The sequence below is a fragment of the Haplochromis burtoni genome, unplaced genomic scaffold, assembly GCF_018398535.1.
Source record: "Haplochromis burtoni strain Fernald_Lab_line unplaced genomic scaffold, NCSU_Asbu1 Contig_24, whole genome shotgun sequence".
NCBI lineage: Eukaryota > Metazoa > Chordata > Actinopteri > Cichliformes > Cichlidae > Haplochromis > Haplochromis burtoni.
In genome coordinates, this window is record NW_024582385.1 from 2,166,349 (window position 1) to 2,189,528 (window position 23,180).

Here is a 23,180-nt window from a genome sequence, read left to right on the forward strand (position 1 = left end):
ACAAGCAATGCGGTGGTGGCGGTTTAAAGCAAAGGATGTGGGAGGGGTTAGGGAGCCGGGCCGAGCCCAGGAGCCGACAGCATACAGCCTCTCTTCAGAGCCCCTCGTGTCATTAAGATTGTTTGTGGCTGCCGCCATGCATGCTGGGACGTCGCTGTCATTATGACAGGCTTGCTTTCTATTTCCCTCATTAAGGATCTACTTCTGCAGTGACTCACTCCCTGTGGTGAAATACACAGCAGGATATTAGAGTTATGGCCCTCTACAGCAGCTGTTTGCTTGGGAGATTTGCAATACAGGCATTTCTGTGGTGTATAATAATCTCAAGTCCATGACTACAAATGTGGCTACTCGAAAGATGCTAGCCAGACTAAATATCGCTGTACAGTTGTCACGGGCTGGGTGTGCGACCCAGCATTTTGAGGTTATTGTATTTGTAGGCATTTTGTACGGAGGCTTATCAGGTTGCTTTGAGTTACGGGTTTAGTTTAGGTTACTCTGTTTCTCTGTTTGTGTTCACTACATGTGTTCGCCTTGTAATCGGAAGGTTGCCGGTTCGAGCCCCGGCTTGGACAGTCTCGGTCGTTGTGTCCTTGGGCAAGACACTTCACCCGTTGCCTACTGGTGGTGGTCAGAGGGCCCGGTGGCGCCAGTGTCCGGCAGCCTCGCCTCTGTCAGTGCGCCCCAGGGTGGCTGTGGCTACAATGTAGCTGCCATCACCAGTGTGTGAATGTGTGTGTGAATGGGTGGATGACTGGATTGTAAAGCGCTTTGGGGTCCTTAGGGACTAGTAAAGCGCTATATAAATACAGGCCATTTACCATTTACATGTTCTCGTCCTCAGTGTACTCTCAGCTATGCCCGTGGTAGGTTCCCCTTGTTGTTCAGTGTGTCCACCTGTCATGTTTCATGTCTGCGTCTTAGTATGCTTCCTGTTTTATTTTGAAAGAGTCTGGTATTCTTTGCTCATTGTATTTAGCTTTACTCTCGCCTGTGTCGTCATTATGTTTCACTCCAGTCAGCTGTGTCCTCATGATTACCTCACGTGTGTATTTAAGTCCTCAGCGTCAAGGCGTCTGCCTACGTACCGCCTTGTTTCCCTCGTTAGGGTCGTAGTTTAAAAAGTCATAGTTTAGTTCATAGTTGAGCCTTGTTTTATTTATTTGTGTTATTAGTCTTATTTTTGAAACTTAGGCTACGTTCACACTGCAGGCGAAAGCGCATCAAATCCGATTTTTTTGACCCTATGCGACCCATCTATCCGATCATGGTGTGACAGTGTGAACGGCACAAATCCGATATTTTCAAATCCGATCTGGGTCACTTTCGTATGTGGTACTGAATCCGATACATATCCGATGTTTTAGAAAGCGACTGCTGTTTGATGGTCATGTCGCATTAAATCCGTCTTTTACGTCACTGACACAAGACAGACGCCAATTATCAGCGCCGGAGAAGACATCGCGAACGCTTCCTGGCCATCCAGTGAAACTGTTGGGAAGACAACGTTGGAGAAACGTGAACATTTTATTTGTACTGTATAATCTGCAGATTCTGACAGAAATCTGCAGCTATCCTTTGAAGCACGCTCCTCTAAAACAGCAATAAGGATCATTATTAGGTTATTTACATTATTATGTAAATAACAAAATAACTTAAAGCAAAAATTGGGAAACGTAAAGTCCGAAGTCTTTATATTAACGGCCATCTGTCAAACAATACTGTTGCTCTGGGTCTAAACAGAGCGCGTTGTGTGTGACGTCTTCTTTTGCGCCGCTTTGAGCGTTCACACTGGAGCGCGTTTGCTGTCACATTTTACTTGTAGTGTGAACGAGCAGACAAAAAAATTGGAATTGAGCATCAAGACCTGCAGTGTGAACGTAGCCTTAGTTTTGTCTCCACCGTGTCTGCTTCTGGGTCCACCTCATCATCGCACCCCGCCGTGACAGCAGCACTGAAGGTGATTGTAGAAAACATCTCCTGCACAGTTAAAAGCACCGCTGGACACCGAGCTAACAACTGTTACTGATTTATTAAGCAGATAACAGTAAAACGGTGGTTTTAATCTGTAGCCTTGTTCATTATGTACAAATATCACAGGACTTGACATATGACAACCTGCCTGCCTTACATAGCCGGGAAGATTCCACTTCCTGTGAGCTGATCCTGATGTGCACAGCGCAGAGAGCCAGTCAATTCTGCAGAAATCACCGGCTTGACAAAAGGGCAATAACGGGGCAGAGGGGGGGAGTCACCGGCCCAGTTGTTGGGGGGGTTCTTACGTGCAGGTGAGCCAGACTTTGACTGACATTCACCCAGTGCGCTGAGAAAGTTTAACCTTGGTGTGCTGGAGAAGCCGCTCTCACAGGGAGACAGTGAGGGATGAAGAGCGAATGTGAGAAAAACTGATTTCCTGCATAACAACCGATGTTTTTTTTCATAAGCAGCCTGTTTCCAGAGACGCTGGTTTGAACCCAAGGTCTTGCTCCATGTTTTATTAAACACGGTAACTGGCAACACTGCCTCATAAATAGAGATGAGCACAGACACCTGAGGAGTCGGGGCACTGCTTGCTCTTGATCGTCCAGCCCAACACGACCCAGAAGGTTCTGCATACGCAGCACCGCGCACGCTTCTGCCTAGCTGCCCTCTGTTTTGTTAGCATCGCAGCAGCTGATAAACGGCACCATATGGAGCAGGTTCGTAATTGGGAAGGTCAATGATGTTAAAAATGTATGTAATTGAGTTTGACTCGACATGTTTGGCTATTTTTAACTCGGAGCTCAGGCCAGTTTTAATAACGCTGCTTAAACAACATTAGTGCAACTATTAGAAATATGGGGAGAGCTAATGAGGGGTTTAACAGATGGTTATAAAAGCAGTTCAATCATTTACCAAGAATAATACGCCTTCTCTACTCTGCTGATAAAGAATCTCTCTGTTATATCATGTGTGCAAGAGCGAAACAGTGGGAAATAAGCGCCTCATTATGCTTATCCTTAAATATAGACTGGACTTGATATTTCTTTAACTGGGGTTGTGTTTCCACTCTAAAGCCTCTTTGTATGAGGACAATCTCATAAAGTCTTTGATATATGGACACAATTTGCCTGAGAGATTTTTCTTTTCCAGGTCAGGAAAGATGGAAATGGCTTTTTCTTTCCACAGGAGTAAACATCTCAGTCAAACAGCATATTTATGGTTTTTGTTGCTGATAGAATTATTTTCCATCCCTGTGTTCTCAGCTTGCACTGGGAATTGAATCATTGCCTTAGAAACATGATTCACTGCTGTGACTATTTTTCCCCCATTCAATTTCAAGGACTTGGCAACCTTGTCCTATTCAAACGTGTGCATTATTACATTTTATTGTTGGCCATAAATGAATGGGGAGGTTGAGCACTCTAGAGGCAAGTGTAACACACATTAGGGCTTGTATAATATCGCATCTCAAGGTAAGAGTCAAACCATCTACAGTTCTGTGTTTCGACACCAAAACCGACACACTATTAGCAATCACAAAGCATCGGGAGGCAATCGAAAAGGCAACGGCGATGCAGCCACGTAGGTTTAGATCATTGTTCTCCTGAATAAGCTGGAAGCTTTCAGGGGAACTACTTTGAATTGTGGACTTTAAAAGCTTCTGACAAACGAAAAACATTTCCAGCTCGTACTCTGTGCTCTGACTCTAAAGGTTGCAAAGCTACACACTTACAATGATGTAAAAATTGGCTTTCACAGATCCCAACATTAATGACGTGCTGATCCTGTCCACCTCAGAGGCTGTGAATGCTAGCAGGAGATGACGCTGTGACAGAATGAGGATTTACCTGCTGGGACAATGAGGAGGATGTGGAGCTACTGTAAATGGGTCACAGTGACTGTAAAGGAGAATGAAGGGGGGGCGAACCCCAGAGGCTAGCCATACTGCTGACTCTCAGTTCACTATCACAGCTCTGTGAGTCTCACTGGCTATGCTCCATTAATAACATTAGCGCCGGCTCGTTTCTCTACGTTCTAGATTTGTCTCATTTACAAAAATGTGTTACAGAAAATAAGGTAAGAGGGACATTACGCAGCAGAAAAAACATGTCGACAAAAGAAATGTTTAGCACGTGCATAGCGACGCTAAATCGTGGAGTGTAAAGTCCATCAGAACTAGCTGTGGGCGGGGTGGAGGAGGTGACAGGCGCTAAGAGGAGGGGAGGTAGCGGGTGGGACGGCGTGTGCGTATGTGTGTCTAGGGAGTGATGCTGCCTGCTGACCTGGTCATCCATTAGACAGGGTCCATCCATCCAGCCCCCAACACACACCGCCACCTCCTCCACCCCCCCCCACCCGAGGCCCATCATTGCGGCTTTCTGCCAAGCCTGGAATCTCCACATTAATTTCTCATCTGTGGCGCCCTAATGAGCTCCGCCTGCTCGTCCACCTCTGAGACCTCAGTGATTATCAGACAGGGGGGTGACCATTTGTCAATGGCAAGAGGTGGCATTTACACTGCTGACCTTGCTGCCAAGGAGAGCGGAATCAAAATTAGCGGAGCGAAGAACAGAAAAGCCATCAGAAGCTCTGGAGAGCAGCCGCCGCGCGCAAACACGATCCGCTCAAGGATGCTGTCCAAACCTCCGTCTGTCTTTTGTTGCTGCTCCTTTTGGTGAAAACTGCTAAACTTGTATTTGCACATTCACACAAACTTGATAACTGAAATGTAAAAGCAGAATAATCCTATCGTGCTTTTGCGGCGGTGAGCGGAGGCCCTCGGTTTGCTGCAACACAGAGCGGTGGGCGGTGCGCACCCCTCGGTGGGAGCAGGGATTTGCCGGTTATTGGATGGAGGGGAGCGGTGTAGGTCTGTGACACCCGCTAACCTTGGCCAGTGCTGCTGGGACTTGGAGGGTATCCATCACCGTGGCAGCCCCGAGACCCAGAGCGGGGGGAAAAGCCACAGAAGTTGCCGGGGGAGGGAAAAAAGCTAGTAAAAATTTAATGCACTCCGCAGAGCAGTCATGTCATACTTGGTTATGGAAAATAATCCCAGATGCCTGCAGTGCTAAAATGGAGCTGTAATGTGCTCGCCTCCTAACCCGGCCTGACAGCCATGATGTACGACTACCATTACCGGAAAATATCACTTCAACTAACCCGTGATCCGGCTCCGCTAAGGGTCATATTATCCATGAGGAACAAATTACACTCCCCCAAAGTAAATACAAATTTCCTACACTGACTGGGTACAAAGCACAGAGCGGGGAGGGGGCAGGCGGGAATGTTACCTATGACAACGCTCTGCAGAGTGACAAGGATGATAAAGTACATGACAAATCACTGGCTGACAGGGTACTCTAGTGCAATCAGCCTCAGCCTCGGCCTAGCGAGCACCCACTCAAGCCTGTAAACACTACTCTCTTCCTTTGGAGGGGGCAAAACACATAATCTTTTAACGCTGACAAGTTGCTCTCTCCTTTTTATTACTCATCCTTCCCACTGCGGCGGAAGAGGAAGGGTTTGGGGTGAGGCTGTGTGGGGGGATGGAAGATATAAAACGGTTTTATGTACAGTGCTGCTGAGTGATTGAGAAACACGACTCTTCTGCTATAATTGCCCGAGGGCAAACACAGCAAAACAATAAAGGAGAAACAGCAAATATATTACTGGTTCAGATCTTTATTTTATGTCAAGGACAAACAGGTTCCTGCTTGGATCCCTTGCCTCCAATAAGAGCAAAGCACAGCGAATTACAGCACTCTGCTGCGCGGCCGTTAATAAGACGCAGAACATTTTCAGAATGGCATTTACAGCTTGTGGCTACTGATAGAGCGAGTAAATAACACTTAGGAAGGTGTGGTCTATAAAAAAGGCCGGAGGCAAGAGGAATAAAAGCTACGCGGTGATAAAGTTGTGCAGATTACAGTATAGACGCATTGTCTTCGCTGAGGGCCTAAGTGCATGATTGGGGAACAGGAGCACTTGAGCATTAGCGCACATCGGTGCGAAAATGTTTGACGGGCAGTTTCAAGGTGCCACTTAGGAAGTAAGAAGGAAAAAAATCACTTAAGCATTCGTGAGTCCAGACAGAACCGGAGCCTCTCGACTATATCACAAAGATCCAAGACGAGGTGGAGAAATCTACCACTGCTAGATTAAACGTTGAGGGAATGTTTCCGTTTGAAAATAAATGAGGCAGGCTGCACTTACACTGATAAAAAATCCACATTATTATTAATATATTTAAAGTGTGTGGACCTGTCAGAGGCTCCTAAAAGACTTCACTGCTTATGGACCTTTGGAGGATGAGCGATACCTGATACTACAGAGCTCAGCGAAGTGGAAATGAGCTGTTCTCCACGAGTCCAGGCCCGTGTGACCGCCTGATCCTGTTCGGACACCTCGATTCTGCACCTTGGAGCAAAGGAGGAGCCGAGCCATGACAGACGGTAAACAAGATCATTATTCAGGAAGAACGGCTCACTTACCCCCACGCATAGTTTCAGCCCCCCCAAAAACTGCCCTCTGAAGGGACAGTTTCATGCACACCGGCTGCTGGGAAAGAGATGCTAACAGTACGAATACAGGGCTAATAATACCAGTGTTGTGCGGCGAGTGACTGCTGATAGGCGTCCTCCTACCTGTCTCCCAGCATGCCATTAACATGTCACGCTGCAGAAGGCCCCGTCCTACGGGTCACTTTGTAATGAGCAAATGCTCTGACAGTTTCCAGCACACGCAGAGACACACTCGCACAGCGACACGGGATCGCGTGCACACGGAGAGCTGTCTCTTATCAGAGCCCGGCAGCTCCACGGCAGAGGCCTTCTACGCCAGGCAGAACATGATTTCTCCTGGGAACACTTTTTCCATTTCCTGCTTTTGAAGGGAAACGAAATAAGCCACGTTTGTCCTCATCTGAATACATTTGACCCATTAAAATGACTCTGCTCTGCTGCGGCGTTGCAAAGGAGACCGCCACGCTCACAGAATGCAAATGACAGCAGCGGCACTGGGCGTAGCGTGCGAGGCTCCTGGCAGCAGCAGATAGTGGCAGGTGACGTGGACTAAGGAGGGCCGTTGAGTGGGAGCTCCAATTACTCCTTACGTTGAAGAAGAACGCGTGAGTCAGCCCTGTCATAGGGGTCCCCGTTTACTAATTCACTCCTCTGTTACTTTAACACACAATTAATCAATGACAGGAAGGTGTAGTCGGTGCTGTTCATCAGGAGCGTAACGTGAGCCAGGGTGAATTAATACAGTCACTGGGGGGATTACCGTGCTCTCGCTCTCTTCCTGAAACAAGAAGGAATTGCCACCGAGACAAGAGCAATTTAAATCGACAACACTGAGTAATGACTCAATTTGCTGCAGAGTCTAAACACTACAAGCAAATGGCATTACTAAATCATTAGAGCACATCTAGCTCTCTGGTTAGAATTCAGTGGCTATGGCTGCCTTTACAATCTAAAGTACGCTCAAACTGAGACCTGGATTTTAAAGTGCTTTACAACCAGGATAGCAACAAACGTTTAGACGCTTACAGGTGCTTTTATTTTACCCAACCGTGACCATCCTCATCATTGCATCACCACATGAAAGAAAAACAAGAACGCTGCACGGGCGATGCACGTTTACGCAACGATGTCCAGCGTCTCGTTTGAGGATTCGATCGTGGCTCCTCAGAGCGCTCCAAAAGTAATCGCCGTGACTCGAGCTCACCTCGGGGACATTTTAAAGACAGAGCGCGAGCCTCTCGTACCCGCCCCTTACACAGCTGAGAGGATGATGCATTTCCTCGGAGGTCCTTTACCTTCTAACCAACAAAAATGTCCTCCCGCTCAGTCACCTTTAGCTTTCGGACCTCACACAGAGAGCAGAAGCTCTACCACTGAATCAGATCTGAATCTCTTTCCAACCACATACTCGTCACTTCAACCATACAAACCTCTGGATGCCGTTCATTTGATTCCTCAGGTTCTGACACTGATGATGACTCCTTTTAGGCTTCTTCTTCTTCTTCTCTCTGGATGTTGAAAAGCTGCTTTTCAGCGTTTGTTTGCAAAATAGGTTAAGAAGCTCGCAGCACCTCTTTGGACGGGGCCAAGAACTCCACGTGTAACTGATCTGATGGACATCATTGACCTCAAAACAACGCCTCTATATTCTTACTTACAGCCATAAACGGGCACATTAGCTTCTTTACTTGTGTAACCTTTAAACGTTTGCCAACATCTGTTATGATTTCTTTTCTTCTCTGAAATTACAGGGTGCCCAGTACTTGCTCTAGGACACGAGAACACCAAAGCTTAATCACTTTTTCTCCCAGCAGAAAAAATGTATATGAAAAGTTGCTATTCCTGCATCTGGAGTCATTTAGCACTACAGTTTATAGTTTTTGCAACCTTGTAATTGTGTATTTTCCCAGTACAGTCAGTTTAATTTAACCCAAAAACCACTAAAGTAAAAAATAATGAAAGCAAATGAATACATTTAAGAAAAACTGAGGTTGTACACAACTCAGCATCATCAGCTTTCCCACCATGGCCCATGACTTATGTTCTATAACCTGTTGAAGTCCATGATATTCACATAACTCACATTATTTTGGCTTTTTCCCTGAAACACTTCCGGACTTTGTTAAATCTGTAGAGCCTGTTTGCTGCTAATCACTGCTGTGTGTTTCGTTGCTGCTGTAACAATGTAACTGCAACAAAAGTGCCAAAACTGACGCAATGAAGCTCCAACACAGGAAGACGCTATAGATCCTGGCAGGAGGTGGTTTTGCTGGGATTACAGAAACAGAACTACAGTGAAGACAAATGCAGGAGCAAAAAGAGCGCGTCACAGAAACAGACGGGCAGACACCGGCATATAGGTGGATGCATAGATACAGAAATAGACGCCGTGCTGCAGACACGCTCGTCTGTGCTTTAAGTAACAGAAAGCCTGGCTGCCGGAGCAGTCTCATTTAAATGTCATTGAAATCCTAAAAAGCCAGAACAGTTCAATTTAGATTTTGCACATCATTAAGTCATTCATAATTAATGCGCAACTAATTAAGGTTTTGTCATACTTATTAACAGGATGTTTAATTCTAATTACATTCAATTCTCAGTCTTAAAGTAACATTTGGATCTTTTTAAAACACTGATAAAAGACGCTCGAAGGGATCCAAGCACATTCAGCCCAATGTGAAAAATCTTACCTTGCCGTCCTGGTCACTCTCAGTGTCGCACTGCGAGAGAAGGAAAGAGAAAGCTCAAATTAGGAATAAGATGTCCAGTTTGTGGGTTTTAAACAGTTTGCATTCAATCCCAGTGCGTGTGGTCACCATAATCTCATTCATCTTATCAACTTTTTAATGACAAATTTATCACATAACTTGTATTCTGGACCTGGGTATCATCAGATCAGTTCATTAGCTGATCCAAGCAGCAGAATGTGAAATAAAGTGAATTTCTCATGAGCGCCCGTGCCCTTGTTAACACTGGGCACCATGTAAAATTCAGACAGAGCTGGAATCTCCGAACTCTAATCGCCACTGGAATTCTAATAGCATGATGTTGTTGCTGCTTCAGGCTGGGGATGGCAGATTGACACGAGGAGGAAGGGAACTTGGTAATGGTGGGAGGAAAAAGGGGGCTAGATTTCAATTTTTTGTTCCAATTTCAATTTCAAGGTCCACTTAATTCTTTATCAACTAATTAGCGTGATGCTGGGTGAATGGCGGCCCTCGTAGTTGTGCATATGGCTGAGGTGCAGGGAAGCACTGGAGTCAGTAATGAAAAAGGCACTGGGGGGGAATACGGGCAGGGGCTGGTACAGCGTGTGGGCAGGAGCGCGAGGAGGGGTTGGTGGGTGACGATTAAAGTATGGCAAGAGTGAAGGGGGGGGGGATGATTGACGGCCCACGGAGTGAGCGACAGAAGGCCGTGTCATTTCTTCCTTCCATCTCGTGCTCTTTTTTTTTTGCCGATCTGGGCCCTGCAGAGCTCAAAGGTAGCTGGCTGGGTTTGTGGCTGATCTGCTTCTCGGGCTGGATGGTAAAAAGGGGGCTTGCGAGCTCAGCAGGAGCATAGCATCCAATTTACAGGCCTGTCCCGCACAGCCCAAGGGGCTGCCTGCGGCACACTGCCATGATGGTCAGCTCCAGCAGCTCATAAATTATGCAGAGGCAATAAACGCACTGGGCAAACACTCCTCAGACGTTCCCTGCTCCATTTCGCTCTCACTCCTTCTCCGCCATACATTCCAACCCCGTTTTAAGACAGCGCGCAGGAGCCCTGATAACAAATAAAGATAACGACAGACGACGGCAGATCACGATCACGCGCGGGTGTCTGTGTAATATTAAAAGCTCCAAACTGCGTGCATTTATGCATCTCTTCCAGCTCCTGAGTAAATAGGCGTGTCTGCCTGCATCGCTCTCTCGTGGCCTCCCACACAGACTAACGCCGCAGACGAGATCAACGGCGTTCAGGCTTTTGAGAATGTAGCAACAGCGATGCGACCGAGCACTCATTAGCCGCTTCTCTGTCTGTGCACGACGCAAGCAAGCGAGGGGTTCAAATAATTGACATAATTTCAGTTTTCTGCATTGTGTTGTGATCCACGAAAAAAAGGAGTCTAGCCTTTCTTCCCCGTGTTCCCTTTTTGTTCTTATTTTGCTCTCCCTGCTTCCCCCGCTCCTCGGCTGTGCAGCCAATTGCTTTGATTGCCAAGATAGAAGCCGGCTGGAATGACTTGCCCTTGCTTGTGAAGCAAATGGAACATGCTAATGGAACTCATCGTATTACCCGATGCAAAAGTGCCATAGCTCATTACTTTAAGATAAAGGGATATCATTGTAGACGGCAAGCAGAATTGACTTTCTGTGCTGCGACTTGATGATGATTTAATCAACTGCTCTCTTTCACTTCTCATCCCCGAGCCTGTCGCTTTCGCAGGTGCCGCTAAACGAAGCACTCACACGGCTAGTGGGGGAGAGAAAAGAAAAGAAATTGCTGTCATTACTTCCCCCCCCCCTAGGAATAGAGGTATGCAAATTTCCCAAAGCGACAAAGGGTGGGGGGTGGAAAAGGTGGGAAACTTAATAAAATGGAAATGCCTTTATAATGAGCAAAGTAAAAAAGCCTAAGATCAGGCCTGACAGCCGAGAGCAGGCGATCTGAACGTCCACGACGCCAAAGCTCCCGTGAACTCTGTGTTCGAGCTCGGGCAGGAAGTAGTAAATAATAATATCTCGAGAAGGATAAAAAACAGGTTTGAGGCAGAGCTGTCACTCACTGAGAAGTGATCATAGTGAACGAATGTTTCGCTTCATGCACAACCCGGGGTGGGGAAAAGTCTGAGTACCTGATCAGGAGCCGAGGTCTGCACTTCACAGCTGGAAGTGTCAGGAAACATCGGTACACCTCATCATTAAGACTGAGCATTGTTTTTACAGGTCAGCACGAGCTACAGCTCTGTGTGATACAACAGCTGCTGACATGCGAGCATGAAAAAAACAAAAACCCGCAGCTATGATTAACCACGTCAAAAACACTTTAGAGCAATCCTGGGACGCCGCGGCGACTGAAAAGACATGTGTCAGCCGTTTAAAACGAATCTATTGTACCGAACAGAGAAAAAACAACAAAAGCGGTGCCACTGAGATCACTGACAGGCCGAGGTAGAAAGTCTTATTTAAAGCAACAGTAATGTACAGTAAGGAAACCATTAGTCCTGGGAGGGGGCTGGCAAAGGAAAGTGATAGTCTACCAGGCCCGGTGCCATTTACACAGGACCTGCATTATACTGTACAGCTAGACCCCAGTGTTTAGTTTAAGTAACACAGGAATGTCAAACATTAGCTTCAGCTCTAAGAGCTGTTGATGTTGGCCTGTATCCGGACCACTTCTGATTGCCGCTCTGCTCTCACCCGGGCCTCTCTCTTGGCTGAGTGCTCTTACAAATTTCCCTACACTCTGTCCAAGCATCGAGCCTTTTGTTTATATTGGTCTGAAAGTAGAAGTAAATTATTCTTGTCCTAAATCCTCTCCAGCTGAGAGCAATACTGGCCCAGTAGAAGGGGAACAGAAGGAGCCACGGGCCGAATGCTAAACGACGCAGCCGTGCTATCGTCTGTAACAGCAGGGCACGGCAACGTCTCCTGCCAGAGCTACCCACAGCGAAAAAGTCTGCACTGAAGAGGTAACCACATCACACATGTTTGCGTGCAAAGCAAGTATGCCATGATCTCTTTTCCAGCATAACCTTCTGGATATCCACTGGTCCACAAATACTAACAGATGTTGGAGCAATCAAGAAAAAAATAACATGACAACAATAAAGGTCCAGCAGAGTGTGTTTAGCATGTTCCTGTAATTCCTGATTGGCTGTCTATGTTGCTGCAAGTTGAACAGCGCGCTCTCTGCGTGAAGTTAGCCTCGGGTTATGCTTGAAAAACTGCCATCAGTATTAACCTCTGCCCGTGCCCTTGGAATTAATTATCATTGATATGGTCTTCATTAAAGCACACTAGTGCACAGAGGAAGGTGCCTGTTTATCAAACCGACACTGGATGTCCTGCAGCAGCGCTGAAGGGGTTAAAGCCCAGGGAGGACGCCAACCTGCCTGCAAGCCTGGGAGCTGGAAAGACAGCGTGAAGGATGGCAGCCATTGCCAGGGTCAGCTCTGACACTGCCAATGTGATGTGCTGTCGTCGAGGGCTCCTCAATCCCTCCTCCTAGCGGCTCCTTCCTGATATAGCTGCATGTCCTGATGGTTTTGTGATGCAAACAGTCACATGGCAAAATGGTTTTCTCCCTTCCCGGTGCATCCTCCTCCATCTGCTGCTGGGGCCTGGATGCCTCAGACCGCCTGCCTGTCACAGCGTGCGTGGAAATTAGCTGGGGAGGAGGTGCTCGCTTGTGCTAATTACATTTTAATCATTGGAAATGTGTTGGCAAATCAAGCCTTGATTGCCATCTTGGAGCCCAGTGCTCTTCTCTGCAGGTCGGGGATGGGGGTGGGATGACTTCTGGGGCTAGAATGCGTCTGAGCCCAGACTCGGCAAGCTGGACACCTCATCCTCCACCGCAGCTTGATATGGCGGCGTGCCTGGCCTACTGCTGGGTAGGGGCTGTGCCACATTATTCACTGGGAATAGAGAAAGACCGGGATGGTAAAATGCGGATCTGTGCCATGCATATTCTCCAATCCCCCACTCACACCTCCCATATTTATCTCTCTTTCTCTTACTCCCTTTCGCTTTTGCACCCACACATTACTAAGTCTGCCAGTCCCGCCGCTGTGAATTGAGGAACAACAAACAGAGATGAGCTAGAGGCGACTGATGAGCTCAGGTTTTGCTACACAGCAGCTACTTTGGCAAACAAAACTAGAAAACGAGACTTAGAAAAAAAGCAAAAAACAAACTGACGTAGTTAAATTTTCAGCTTTTAAATAAACACAAAATGATCAAGGTTGACAAGAACACTTTGCTCACAGAAAGCTGGTTCAGTTTTGATGAACATCTGTGAAAAGCCACGTTTCCTCCGTGATATCCAATGTTACACAACAGACTGACTCACAGTAATGAGCCCCGAAAGGACGCAACATATACGCATCCGGACCCGCATCGTGCTCAAGGGACTTCACACCCACGTGAACCTCAGATAAACTCTGGGATTACTTTACTTTAGCCGCCCGACACACATTAGTTATTACAGGTTGCCTATAAAGGACACCTATAAGTTCAGGGAGTGGAAGAAAGATTAACAAAACACGCCTCGCTGGGACGGCTCATTTAAAGAAGCCGCGTTCTGTGGCGACGAAATTGTTTCTGCAGCATCTGCTTGATGCCGAACTGCTACATGAACGTACGACGGGAAAGGAAAGTCCCAAAAGAAATCACAGGCACAGCCTGAGTGTTTCAGACCGTCTATACAGTCACATAAGGAAAGTTCTTCTTCTAGGAGCCAAGAATACTTCGTCAGGGAGGACCAGATTTCTGTCTGGACTAATATAAGCAGGTCTGATCCACATGTGCAACGCTGGCCAAATGCAGCAGGCCAACATCTGAACGCAATTTCCCTTCAAATGTAAAACTTCATCCAGAAGATATTCAGTGCGACCGCAAACTCCAGTTTCTAGTCAGGAGGACAGACGAGATAAAGGAAGGAGGGAGGCCAGAAAAATGAAGCTTTCCACAAAGTAACAACAACATTACAGCCTCTGATCTTTGCTTTCAATATTCAGCACCACAGTCTTTTTATTTTTTATTTATCTGGGCCGTTCCCAAATGTATGGAAAGAATATCTGAGAGAATTTTCAACATCTGACGACTCTCTCTCGTTTTAAAATATCAAATTCTTATCATTTCCTCGTCGTTAGATCTCTTTTCCTTTACATCCTGATCACCAATAATGTCAAATCGGACTGAGACGGCTGCCTGGATGATAAGATTTCCTCTGAAGGCGTACAAGCGCTACATGTGTATATTACTTCCCTTTTTAGTGTGGAGGAAGGTAGGACATTTAACTCTACTGGAGAGGAGGCACCGCGGGGCTGAAGTGATGCTTAGCAGGGTGAAGCTCTCTGTTGATCAGTCCCATCCACCCACCAAACACGCTCACAACACCACCTGACAAAAGGACCGGGGTAGGAAGAAGGAACAGAGGTGCCACGTTCTCAGCGTCTCAACGTTTTTTTAAGTCAGCGCGTTTCTCCAGGCTCTGCACAGCATTCAGGGTTATGTGATAAAAGCCCAAAACGCAGCCCTACACGGACCTTCGTTCAGCCCGGCTCTGTTTATATAAGCCAACAGAGGCCCGAGGCTCAGAGCAGATGCTGAATTAATCAAAGATTAATAGAAGGGTTCTGAGATAATTACATACATCAAATTGCATTGTTTGCGTGGTTATGGCGACTCCCACGAGATGAGTCCGCTCGGTGTGCATTTTAATTACCCCCCCTCATGCTCGACATTAATAGCGATATGATTTGGCATCCTCGTTACAGCAATCTGGTCACGCACACAAGAAGAAGAATTTCCCAGATGAAGAAGTGGACCCGCAGCTGAGCACATGAGGCTGAGCAGGCAGATGTTCTTAGAATCAGTGAAGCCCTGAGCATCACCGAACCACCCTGGTGTCAGAGCACATGTAGTGACTGCACTGAAGAAGGCTACGCCGTAAAGAAGGGCACAGATTCTATGACCAGCTTTTAGAAAGAACTGCACTGCAATGAGCACATCTCATGCTGCCGGCATCACTAATTTTCACACGATCCCTTATGAAATAACACAACTGCTAATATTAATCGTGCAAAATGGAGCCATAATACAGAATTACCTGCAACATTTGCAGTTTACACGCACTCGCAAGCGCGCTGTGTACGAGCTGCAACCTTCTGCAGGCGAGAGATATAAACCTCATCTGCTCCCCTAACCTCCCACTTTCAGCTCCTCTCCTCCCCTCCCTCCTCTCACACTGACTCATCGCTAAGGGGGGAGAAAAACATCAGGATTAGGTTCTGTGCCTCTAATCACTTAACTCCTCACACCTGATGGCACACTATTAACTTTGACTGTCTCCAGTGACCCCGTGGGTCGTTGCCCATCACATCAAGTTTTTATTAGGGAATTTTCCTCATCATTAGCCATGGCCTGGAAACGAGCCATTAATATTCATACTGGCAAACCAAAATGAGGTCCCACTGATTTTCCATCATCCAGGCTGTCTGTGCAGCTGCCGCTGTTAACAATCACCCCAGTGCTGCACATTTGCCACGTATCATTATAGGGCTTCATAAAGCTTTTTTTCTGGTTCTGCCATGATGGGAAGGAGAGCAAGGTGGTGGCGGAGGAGGAGGTGGAGGAAGAGAAGGCTGTGAGAGCTGCAGCCAGCTGACACCCGTCTGAGAAAAACTGGCTAACTCTGCCAACAATCTGCCTGGAAGTCTCATTCATATACCGGCGCTGTCAGTGCTAACAACCCCTGCAGGCTCTGCCAGGTACACAGCTGAGATACGCCGACTTCCCTGTGCTCTCACATTAGAGCACACATTGTTTATCAGTGTGTAATGGCAGCCAGGAAAGCAGCGCTTTGGAATGGACTGAAATCGTGTACAAGATGCTGACATGTCTGAGGATCACGGAGGGTTTTTATTTAGAGAACGATCCTTTTCTGCTTCCCAGTGTTATAGAACAAGAACGCAGCATTGTTATTGGTTAATATTACAGGTTTACAAGCAGGACTTTCTTAAACATTAGACTTGTTTAGCATGCGCTCACAAACTGGTTGTTCCTCCTCCTGTTAGCAAAGGAGGAGCATCCCACATTACAGCTGCTGGTGCTCAGGCTACACGCAGCGTGAACAGATAAGTTGCGTCTCCCGCTGATAAGACTCCGCCCTCTTCTCCATCCACCTCAGCTAAGAGTAGCTGGCCCTGCCACGAATGGCATCAGCATCCATGCCTGATATTTACATATTTGCTATTTGCACCAGCAGGTTCTCCTCCATCAGTGAATAAAACATCCATCCATCTTCTTCCATTTTTCCAAGTCAGGGTACGCCCTGGAATGACAGGACGACTCATTTAAAATCTCCAGTTAACCGAACCCCTCTGACTCCACCCCTTTGTGTCTGTGTGGCTCCTCCCACAGCCCAAACTCCACACAGGAAGGCCCAGATGGTGGATTCAAACACAGGACCTCCTTTGCGCGAGGCAACAGTGCTAACCACTGCTCCACTGTGCCACCCTACATAAAACAGGGAAAAATAAATCCAAGAACTCGCGTGACGTAATGACACACAACACCTACTAAAGGTTATTTAGCTCAACTGTGATAATTTTGTGAATTTTGGAAGTAATTCTTTGGGTGAAATCTAGTTACTCGAGTATGAAACTGGTCCTCTTACTATGACAAACAGACTGCACAGTTGACAATATTCAGTAAAACAAGGACAGAAGGTGAGACGTTCTAACAGATGCAGCTGCTTCAGCACCGTCTTCCAAATAATTAGAGCCGCAGTGACAAAAACACTTTGTTTTTCCTCTACTATGATTTGCTAGCTGTCACAGTGTACATCTGAGTCGCCTCATTATACAGAAAGTACTCAAATAAAAGCAGACACTGCACGCTCCTGTCAGGAATCTGTCTACCACACATGCAAACAAGCAAAGATGAATAAACATTAGTTGTTGTTGAGGGCTGGTCTTTGAGCCGCGAGGCTCACAAAGATGCGCTTTGTACAAAATAAAAATATTTAATTTGAAAGACTGATGCAAGGCAAAATGAAATTAAAAGGAACCCATGCTAACTGCTAAAACAAATTACTCGCAGCACGCTAAATTACATTTGCTCCTCCATCAGCGAGATCAAACGAGCCTAGTTTGACTCTCCTGCGCTAATGATTTCCTGCACTCACCTCCTTTTTCATCCCAGGGGTGTTAATAAACACTCTGTCTGTTTTTGTGTTTGTTTGTTTGTGTGCTTTATTTATACATTTCCCAGCCCCGCGTCTCGCTCCCTCCCTCTCTCTCGCTCACGTCGCCCATGCTGGTGGCAGGCTGGGTGAATTAGAGGGATCTAATGTAATCCCACAGACAGCGGGCTCCTGAAAAACGCGCTCAATTAAAGCAGGATGAGCCCAGTGGGAGCATCCCTGGCGGGGTGCGGGGTGACTGACATGGTCCTTTGGTTGGGATTAATTAGCATGCTAAATGGTAGAGCACGATAGCAGCCCCAAAGCCTAAGGACAGCCACCTGACATCCAGCAGCTCCCACAGCACCGGTACAACATCATTATGGCTGCGGTTCGAGCCGGTCACGGCCTCATTTCATTTCCTGACAAATGCAGGTTCAGACTAAAACAACAGCACCCGCCACAGCATCTCGTTGACATAATTACAACTAAAATTTCAAATTTGCTGATGTTTCCCAGGCTGTAATTCTACCTTTTAAAAATAATCCCAGTTTCTGTCACCAGGCTGGATTACACAACATTATTACAACATGACAGCTGGGATTGTGCGTCACACTTACAGAAGAACTTAATGAAAGACGGCCCAGGTTTGCTCAGCAATCTGGAACCACCACGACAATTTTAATCTTTTTTTCCAACACAGTATTCTTGGTCTGCAGATTTCTTTCAGGGTCAGCCCCCAACCATCCATCTGGGGGAAATAATGAGAACTTATGAGGCTAATCATCACAACGCGACTGCGTCAGAGCGAAATAGACTCCATCCATCTCGAGTCAAAAGAGTGGAGCGCGGAGCTTTTTGGGTACCTGGTGTCGTGTCAGTGAGTAAGGGTCAGCTGTCACGAGGCCCACCGGTGTTTTTCTAAGCCACCGGTTTGAGCTCTGTAATTAGTGTCTCTGAATAAGCAACCAGGTTCCAATACAAACTGACCTACCCTCACCCACACTCCCCAAGCTTCAAGCTTGCTCAGCACAATATCCAACATATAGTTTATGACAGGCCTCAGTGGGGCTTTCTTACAATCCACAGACACTGCAGAGGGGAGAAAAACAAAGAAACAGAGTATTTTGTCAGCTGTAATTACTCTCCAATTATATGGTCAAAATATGTCATTACAGGGCACTTTGTTGTCCAGGATGTCTGGCTTTGATCAAGTTGTGGCACAATGTGTTTCACATTAGTGGCCCTACTGTGATGTATGTTTCCTGTCACAACAAGGATAACAGTGAGGTCAGCAACGCCATCCATCCCTGAAGTATAGCCCCTCCCCTTTGTTCTGGCCACGGGGAGTAAGAAAGTAACAAGGAATAGAAACAAGTCAGTAACAGAGGAAAATCAAGGAGTTTAAAAATGGATCTTCATCCTATAACTAGTGTAAATATAATCCACCTGTTGTGTAACATGAAACCGTGAGAGTAAAACCTCAATGCTTCCCACCAGAATAAGGACATAAAATATTTAGACAAGCTATCTCTATTATCTCTATTAAAGACTTTTTTCCTTCGCCTTTCAACACATCCCAGCACCATTATTGGTCAAATTCCCTCGGGGTGCCTTTAAACAAATGCCACGGTTGAAGTGACCCCTGAGGTTTGTTTCAGCGGTGTGAAGCTGATGGACCATTCATCACTTACACACAAAGCCAAGGTCAGAGACTGTTGCCCCGCAGCTCTGCACTCAGCATCATATATTAAGAGTGAACGTTCAAGGAAAATTACCACATACAATGACTACACTCCCTGTGGAATTAGCAGCACTGGCTTATCGAAGATGAACGAGTCAATAAAGAAAAACTTTCCACTGGAACCGCTCAGAGCCGAGCAGAGCTGCTGGGCTTCTGCTGGTCATCTGCTGAGAGCCAGTGTGAGCTCTTCCTGGGGGATATCAGTAGCATCCCAGGCCATGTACGGTTTGTGCTCCTTCCAAGAGCTCCCCATCCCACCCTAGGCCCTGCTGCACACTGGCCTACGCTGCAGACACCACCATCTGTGCTGCCTCCTGTTGGTAAATTGGCAAACGAGGCTGCAGCCCTCCCCTGATTTGGGCGTTTGGCCCGGGGGTTGAAGGAGGAGGAGGGTGGCTGGGGTGCAGTGAGGGAAGCTCCCTGGTGTTTCAGAGAGCCACTCCATAACACTTTCCTCATGAGCGCTCCTCCGGAGGGCTGCTGGAATGTCTTGGAGCCATCTGGGGAGAAGTGGAGCGTGGCAGGGAGCAGCTGGACGCGTACAGCTGCTATTTAAGCCCTGGCAACTGAGCTTCATATCAGTCAGTCAGCAGGAAATGCAGGGAGCACAGCAGAGCAGAACCTAGCAGATGAGAGCTCGCTACACAGAGCTCCTGCTCGACACTCCTGGCATAAAGCTGCTCCGTCTTTCATTCACTAAACCCGACAGAGTTTTAAAAAGTAGGAAAAAGACACAAAAATGACATCGAAAACTGCAGAAGACTGAAAAGTCAGCGTAAGAAACAGCAACAGAAAAAACTACAGTGCAATGCATGCATATGCACTGTAATCATTTGCATCATATGCAATCCTTTTTTGCATGTTTCAATTTTATTTATACAGCACCAAATCACAACAACAGTCACCTCAAGGTGCTCTATACTGTAGGGTAGATCCTACAATGATATATACAGAGAAAAACCCAACAATCATATGACCCCCTATGAGCAGCACTTTGGCGACCGTGGGAAGGAAAAACTCCCTTTTAACAGGAAGAAACCTTCAGCAGAACCAGGCTCAGGGAGGAGCGGGGCCATCTGCTGCGACCGGTTTTGGATCAAACTAACTTTAATATTAGACAAAGCTATGAGGGAAAATATGACCAACTTTTCCGAAACTATGTGGGAAAGATGTATTATGTATAAAGATGTAATTTCACTGGCCACACCCTTGATTGTTCACTTTAATAGAATCTGTCTGACAAAGTGAAGCAGCATCAACATCCATCAGTCTGGTTACACGGTCATTTCTAAAGCTTTCGGACTCCAGCGAACCACAGTGAGAGCCATTATCCACGATGGAGGAAACAGAATAGTGATGAACCCTCCCGGAAATTGCCGGCCAACCAAAGTTACTCCAAGAGCACATCAACGAGTCATCCAGAAGGTCACTAAAGAACTGCAGAACTTACTTGTCTCAGTTAAGGTCAGAGTTCATGATTCAAGAACAACACGAAAGAGACTGGCATCATGGCAGAGTTCCAAGGGGAAAACCACTGCTGACCAAAATTGTTGCGTCCCATTACATGTGGTGTAAAACTAACAGCATTTCATAAAAAAGAACATCACACCAACGTGGAGGTGGTAGTGTGATGGTCCGGGGCTGATCTGCTGCTTCAGGACCTGTTTCAGGACCACTCTAAAACACACCAGCAGCTGGACTTGAATTGCATCGAGATGTTTTGGCGTGACCTTAAACAGGCTGTTCATCTCGATAGCATAGACAAATTAAAAGTTTTGCAAAGCATAACATAGTAACATGAAAGTCTCACTGCCTGTTATCACAAACACCTGATTGCAGTTTCTGCTGTCAAGTGTGGCACAACTACTTATCAGGTTTAGGGGCAGTTACATTTTTACATAGGGCCAGGTAGGTGAGGACACCTTTTTTCCTTTAATTAAACAAATCAACATTTAAAATTGTTTCTACTTGGTTTGGGAAAGGGGGCAAATACTTGTTCTCAACACTGCATTTCCGATCCTGTGGATGCAGAAAAACAAACAAAATAGATGAACTAGCCTGGAGTACAGACTACTTGTTAAATGTTACAGTTGTTACCATTTTAATCATGACTAGGAGCTATAAATAATCCATATATAAAAAAAACAACAAAAAAAAAAACAAAACACCCAGCACGCCCCTGCGGGCGGTTTATCCTTCAAGCTCGGGTCCTCTACCAGAGGCCTGGGAGCTTGAGGGTCCTGCGCAGTATCTTAGCTGTTCCCAGGACTGCGCTCTTCTGGACAGAGATCTCCGATGTTATTCCCGGGATCTGCTGGAGCCACTCGCCTAGCTTGGGAGTCACCGCACCTAGTGCTCCGATTACCACGGGGACCACCGTTACCTTCACCCTCCACATCCTCTCGAGCTCTTCTCTGAGCCCTTGGTATTTCTCCAGCTTCTCGTGTTCCTTCTTCCTGATATTGCTGTCATTCGGAACCGCTACATCGATCACTACGGCCGTCTTCTTCTGTTTGTCTACCACCACTATGTCCGGTTGGTTAGCCACCACCATTTTGTCCGTCTGTATCTGGAAGTCCCACAGGATCTTAGCTCGGTCATTCTCCACCACCCTTGGGGGCATCTCCCATTTTGACCTCGGGACTTCCAGGTTATACTCGGCACAGATGTTCCTGTACACTATGCCGGCCACTTGGTTATGGCGTTCCATGTATGCCTTGCCTGCTAGCATCTTGCACCCTGCTCTCTTTGTTACCATCCGACTACACTTCTCCAGTCCGAACGACATTCCAATGTCATTGCTGTATAGCCTGGTAGTGTGGATCAGTGAATCGATGTCTCGTTCACTCTTGGCATACAGCTTGATGTCATCCATGTACAGGAGGTGGCTGACAACTGCTCCGTTCCGTAGTCGGTATCCGTAGCCAGTCTTGTTAATGATCTCACTGAGGGGGTTCAGGCCTATGCAGAACAGCAGTGGGGACAGAGCATCTCCTTGGTAGATCCCGCACTTGATGGTGACTTGTGCTATGGGCTTGGAGTTGGCCTCTAGTGTTGTACGCCACATCCCCATTGAGTTCCTGATGAAGGCTCTTAGGGTCCCATTGATCTTGTACAATTCTAGGCATTCCAGTATCCAGCTGTGGGGCATTGAGTCATAGGCCTTCTTGTAATCAATCCAGGCAGTGCACAGGTTGGTCAGTCTGGTCTTGCAGTCTCGGCTGACTGTTCTGTCTACCAGTAGCTGGTGTTTTGCGCCTCTGGTATTCTTGCCAATTCCTTTCTGTGTCCCGCTCATGTATTGACCCATGTGCCTGTTCATCTTAGCCGATATGATGCCTGACAGGAGCTTCCATGTAGTACTGAGGCAGGTTATTGGTCGGTAGTTGGAGGGGACCGGTCCCTTCTTGGGGTCCTTGGGGATCAGGACCGTCCGACCTTCGGTTAGCCATTCCGGGTGTCTCTCGTTAACTAGCAGCTGGTTCATTTGTGCTGCCAGACGCTCGTGGAGTGCAGTCAGCTTCTTTAGCCAGTAGGCGTGAACCATGTCGGGCCCTGGTGCTGTCCAACTCTTCATACTGGAGACCCTTTCTTGGATATCTGCCACTGTGATGGTTACTGGACCCTGTTCAGGGAGGTCGCTGTGGTCTGCCCTCAGATCCACTAGCCACTGAGCATTGCCGTTATGGGTTGCGTCCTTCTCCCATATGCTCTTCCAGTATTGCTCCGTCTCCAGCCTTGGTGGTGCTGTTCTCTTATTATTATTGTTCCCTTGCCACTGAGAGTACACCTTTGCTGGTTCTGTGGAGAACAGCTGGTTTATTCTCCTGCCTTCTATCTCTCTGGTGTACCTCCTCAAGCGGCTGGCCAAGGCTGTGAGTCTTTGCTTGGCAGTTTCCAAGGCCTCAGGTATGGACAGCTTGCTGTATTTCTTATGCACCTTCTTTGTCGCACCTTTCTGCAACTCCGTTAGTTGGCTAACCTCCCTCCGTGCTACTTTGATCTTGCCCTCTAGCCTCCTTCTCCATGGAGGG

At 47.0% G+C, this 23,180-nt stretch overlaps 1 protein-coding gene across 6 annotated transcripts in view; it reads right to left on the reverse strand.

Annotated features, from left to right (window-relative positions):
• auts2a (activator of transcription and developmental regulator AUTS2 a) overlaps positions 1-23,180 on the reverse strand; it is a 345,887-nt gene that overhangs the window by 109,877 nt on the left and 212,830 nt on the right. For all 6 annotated transcript variants that reach the window (XM_042218837.1, XM_014335014.2, XM_014335012.2 and 3 more), the window contains one exon: positions 9,197-9,226. In XM_042218837.1, the coding sequence (XP_042074771.1) occupies positions 9,197-9,226 (30 nt within the window). The remainder of the gene's footprint in view (positions 1-9,196; positions 9,227-23,180) is intronic.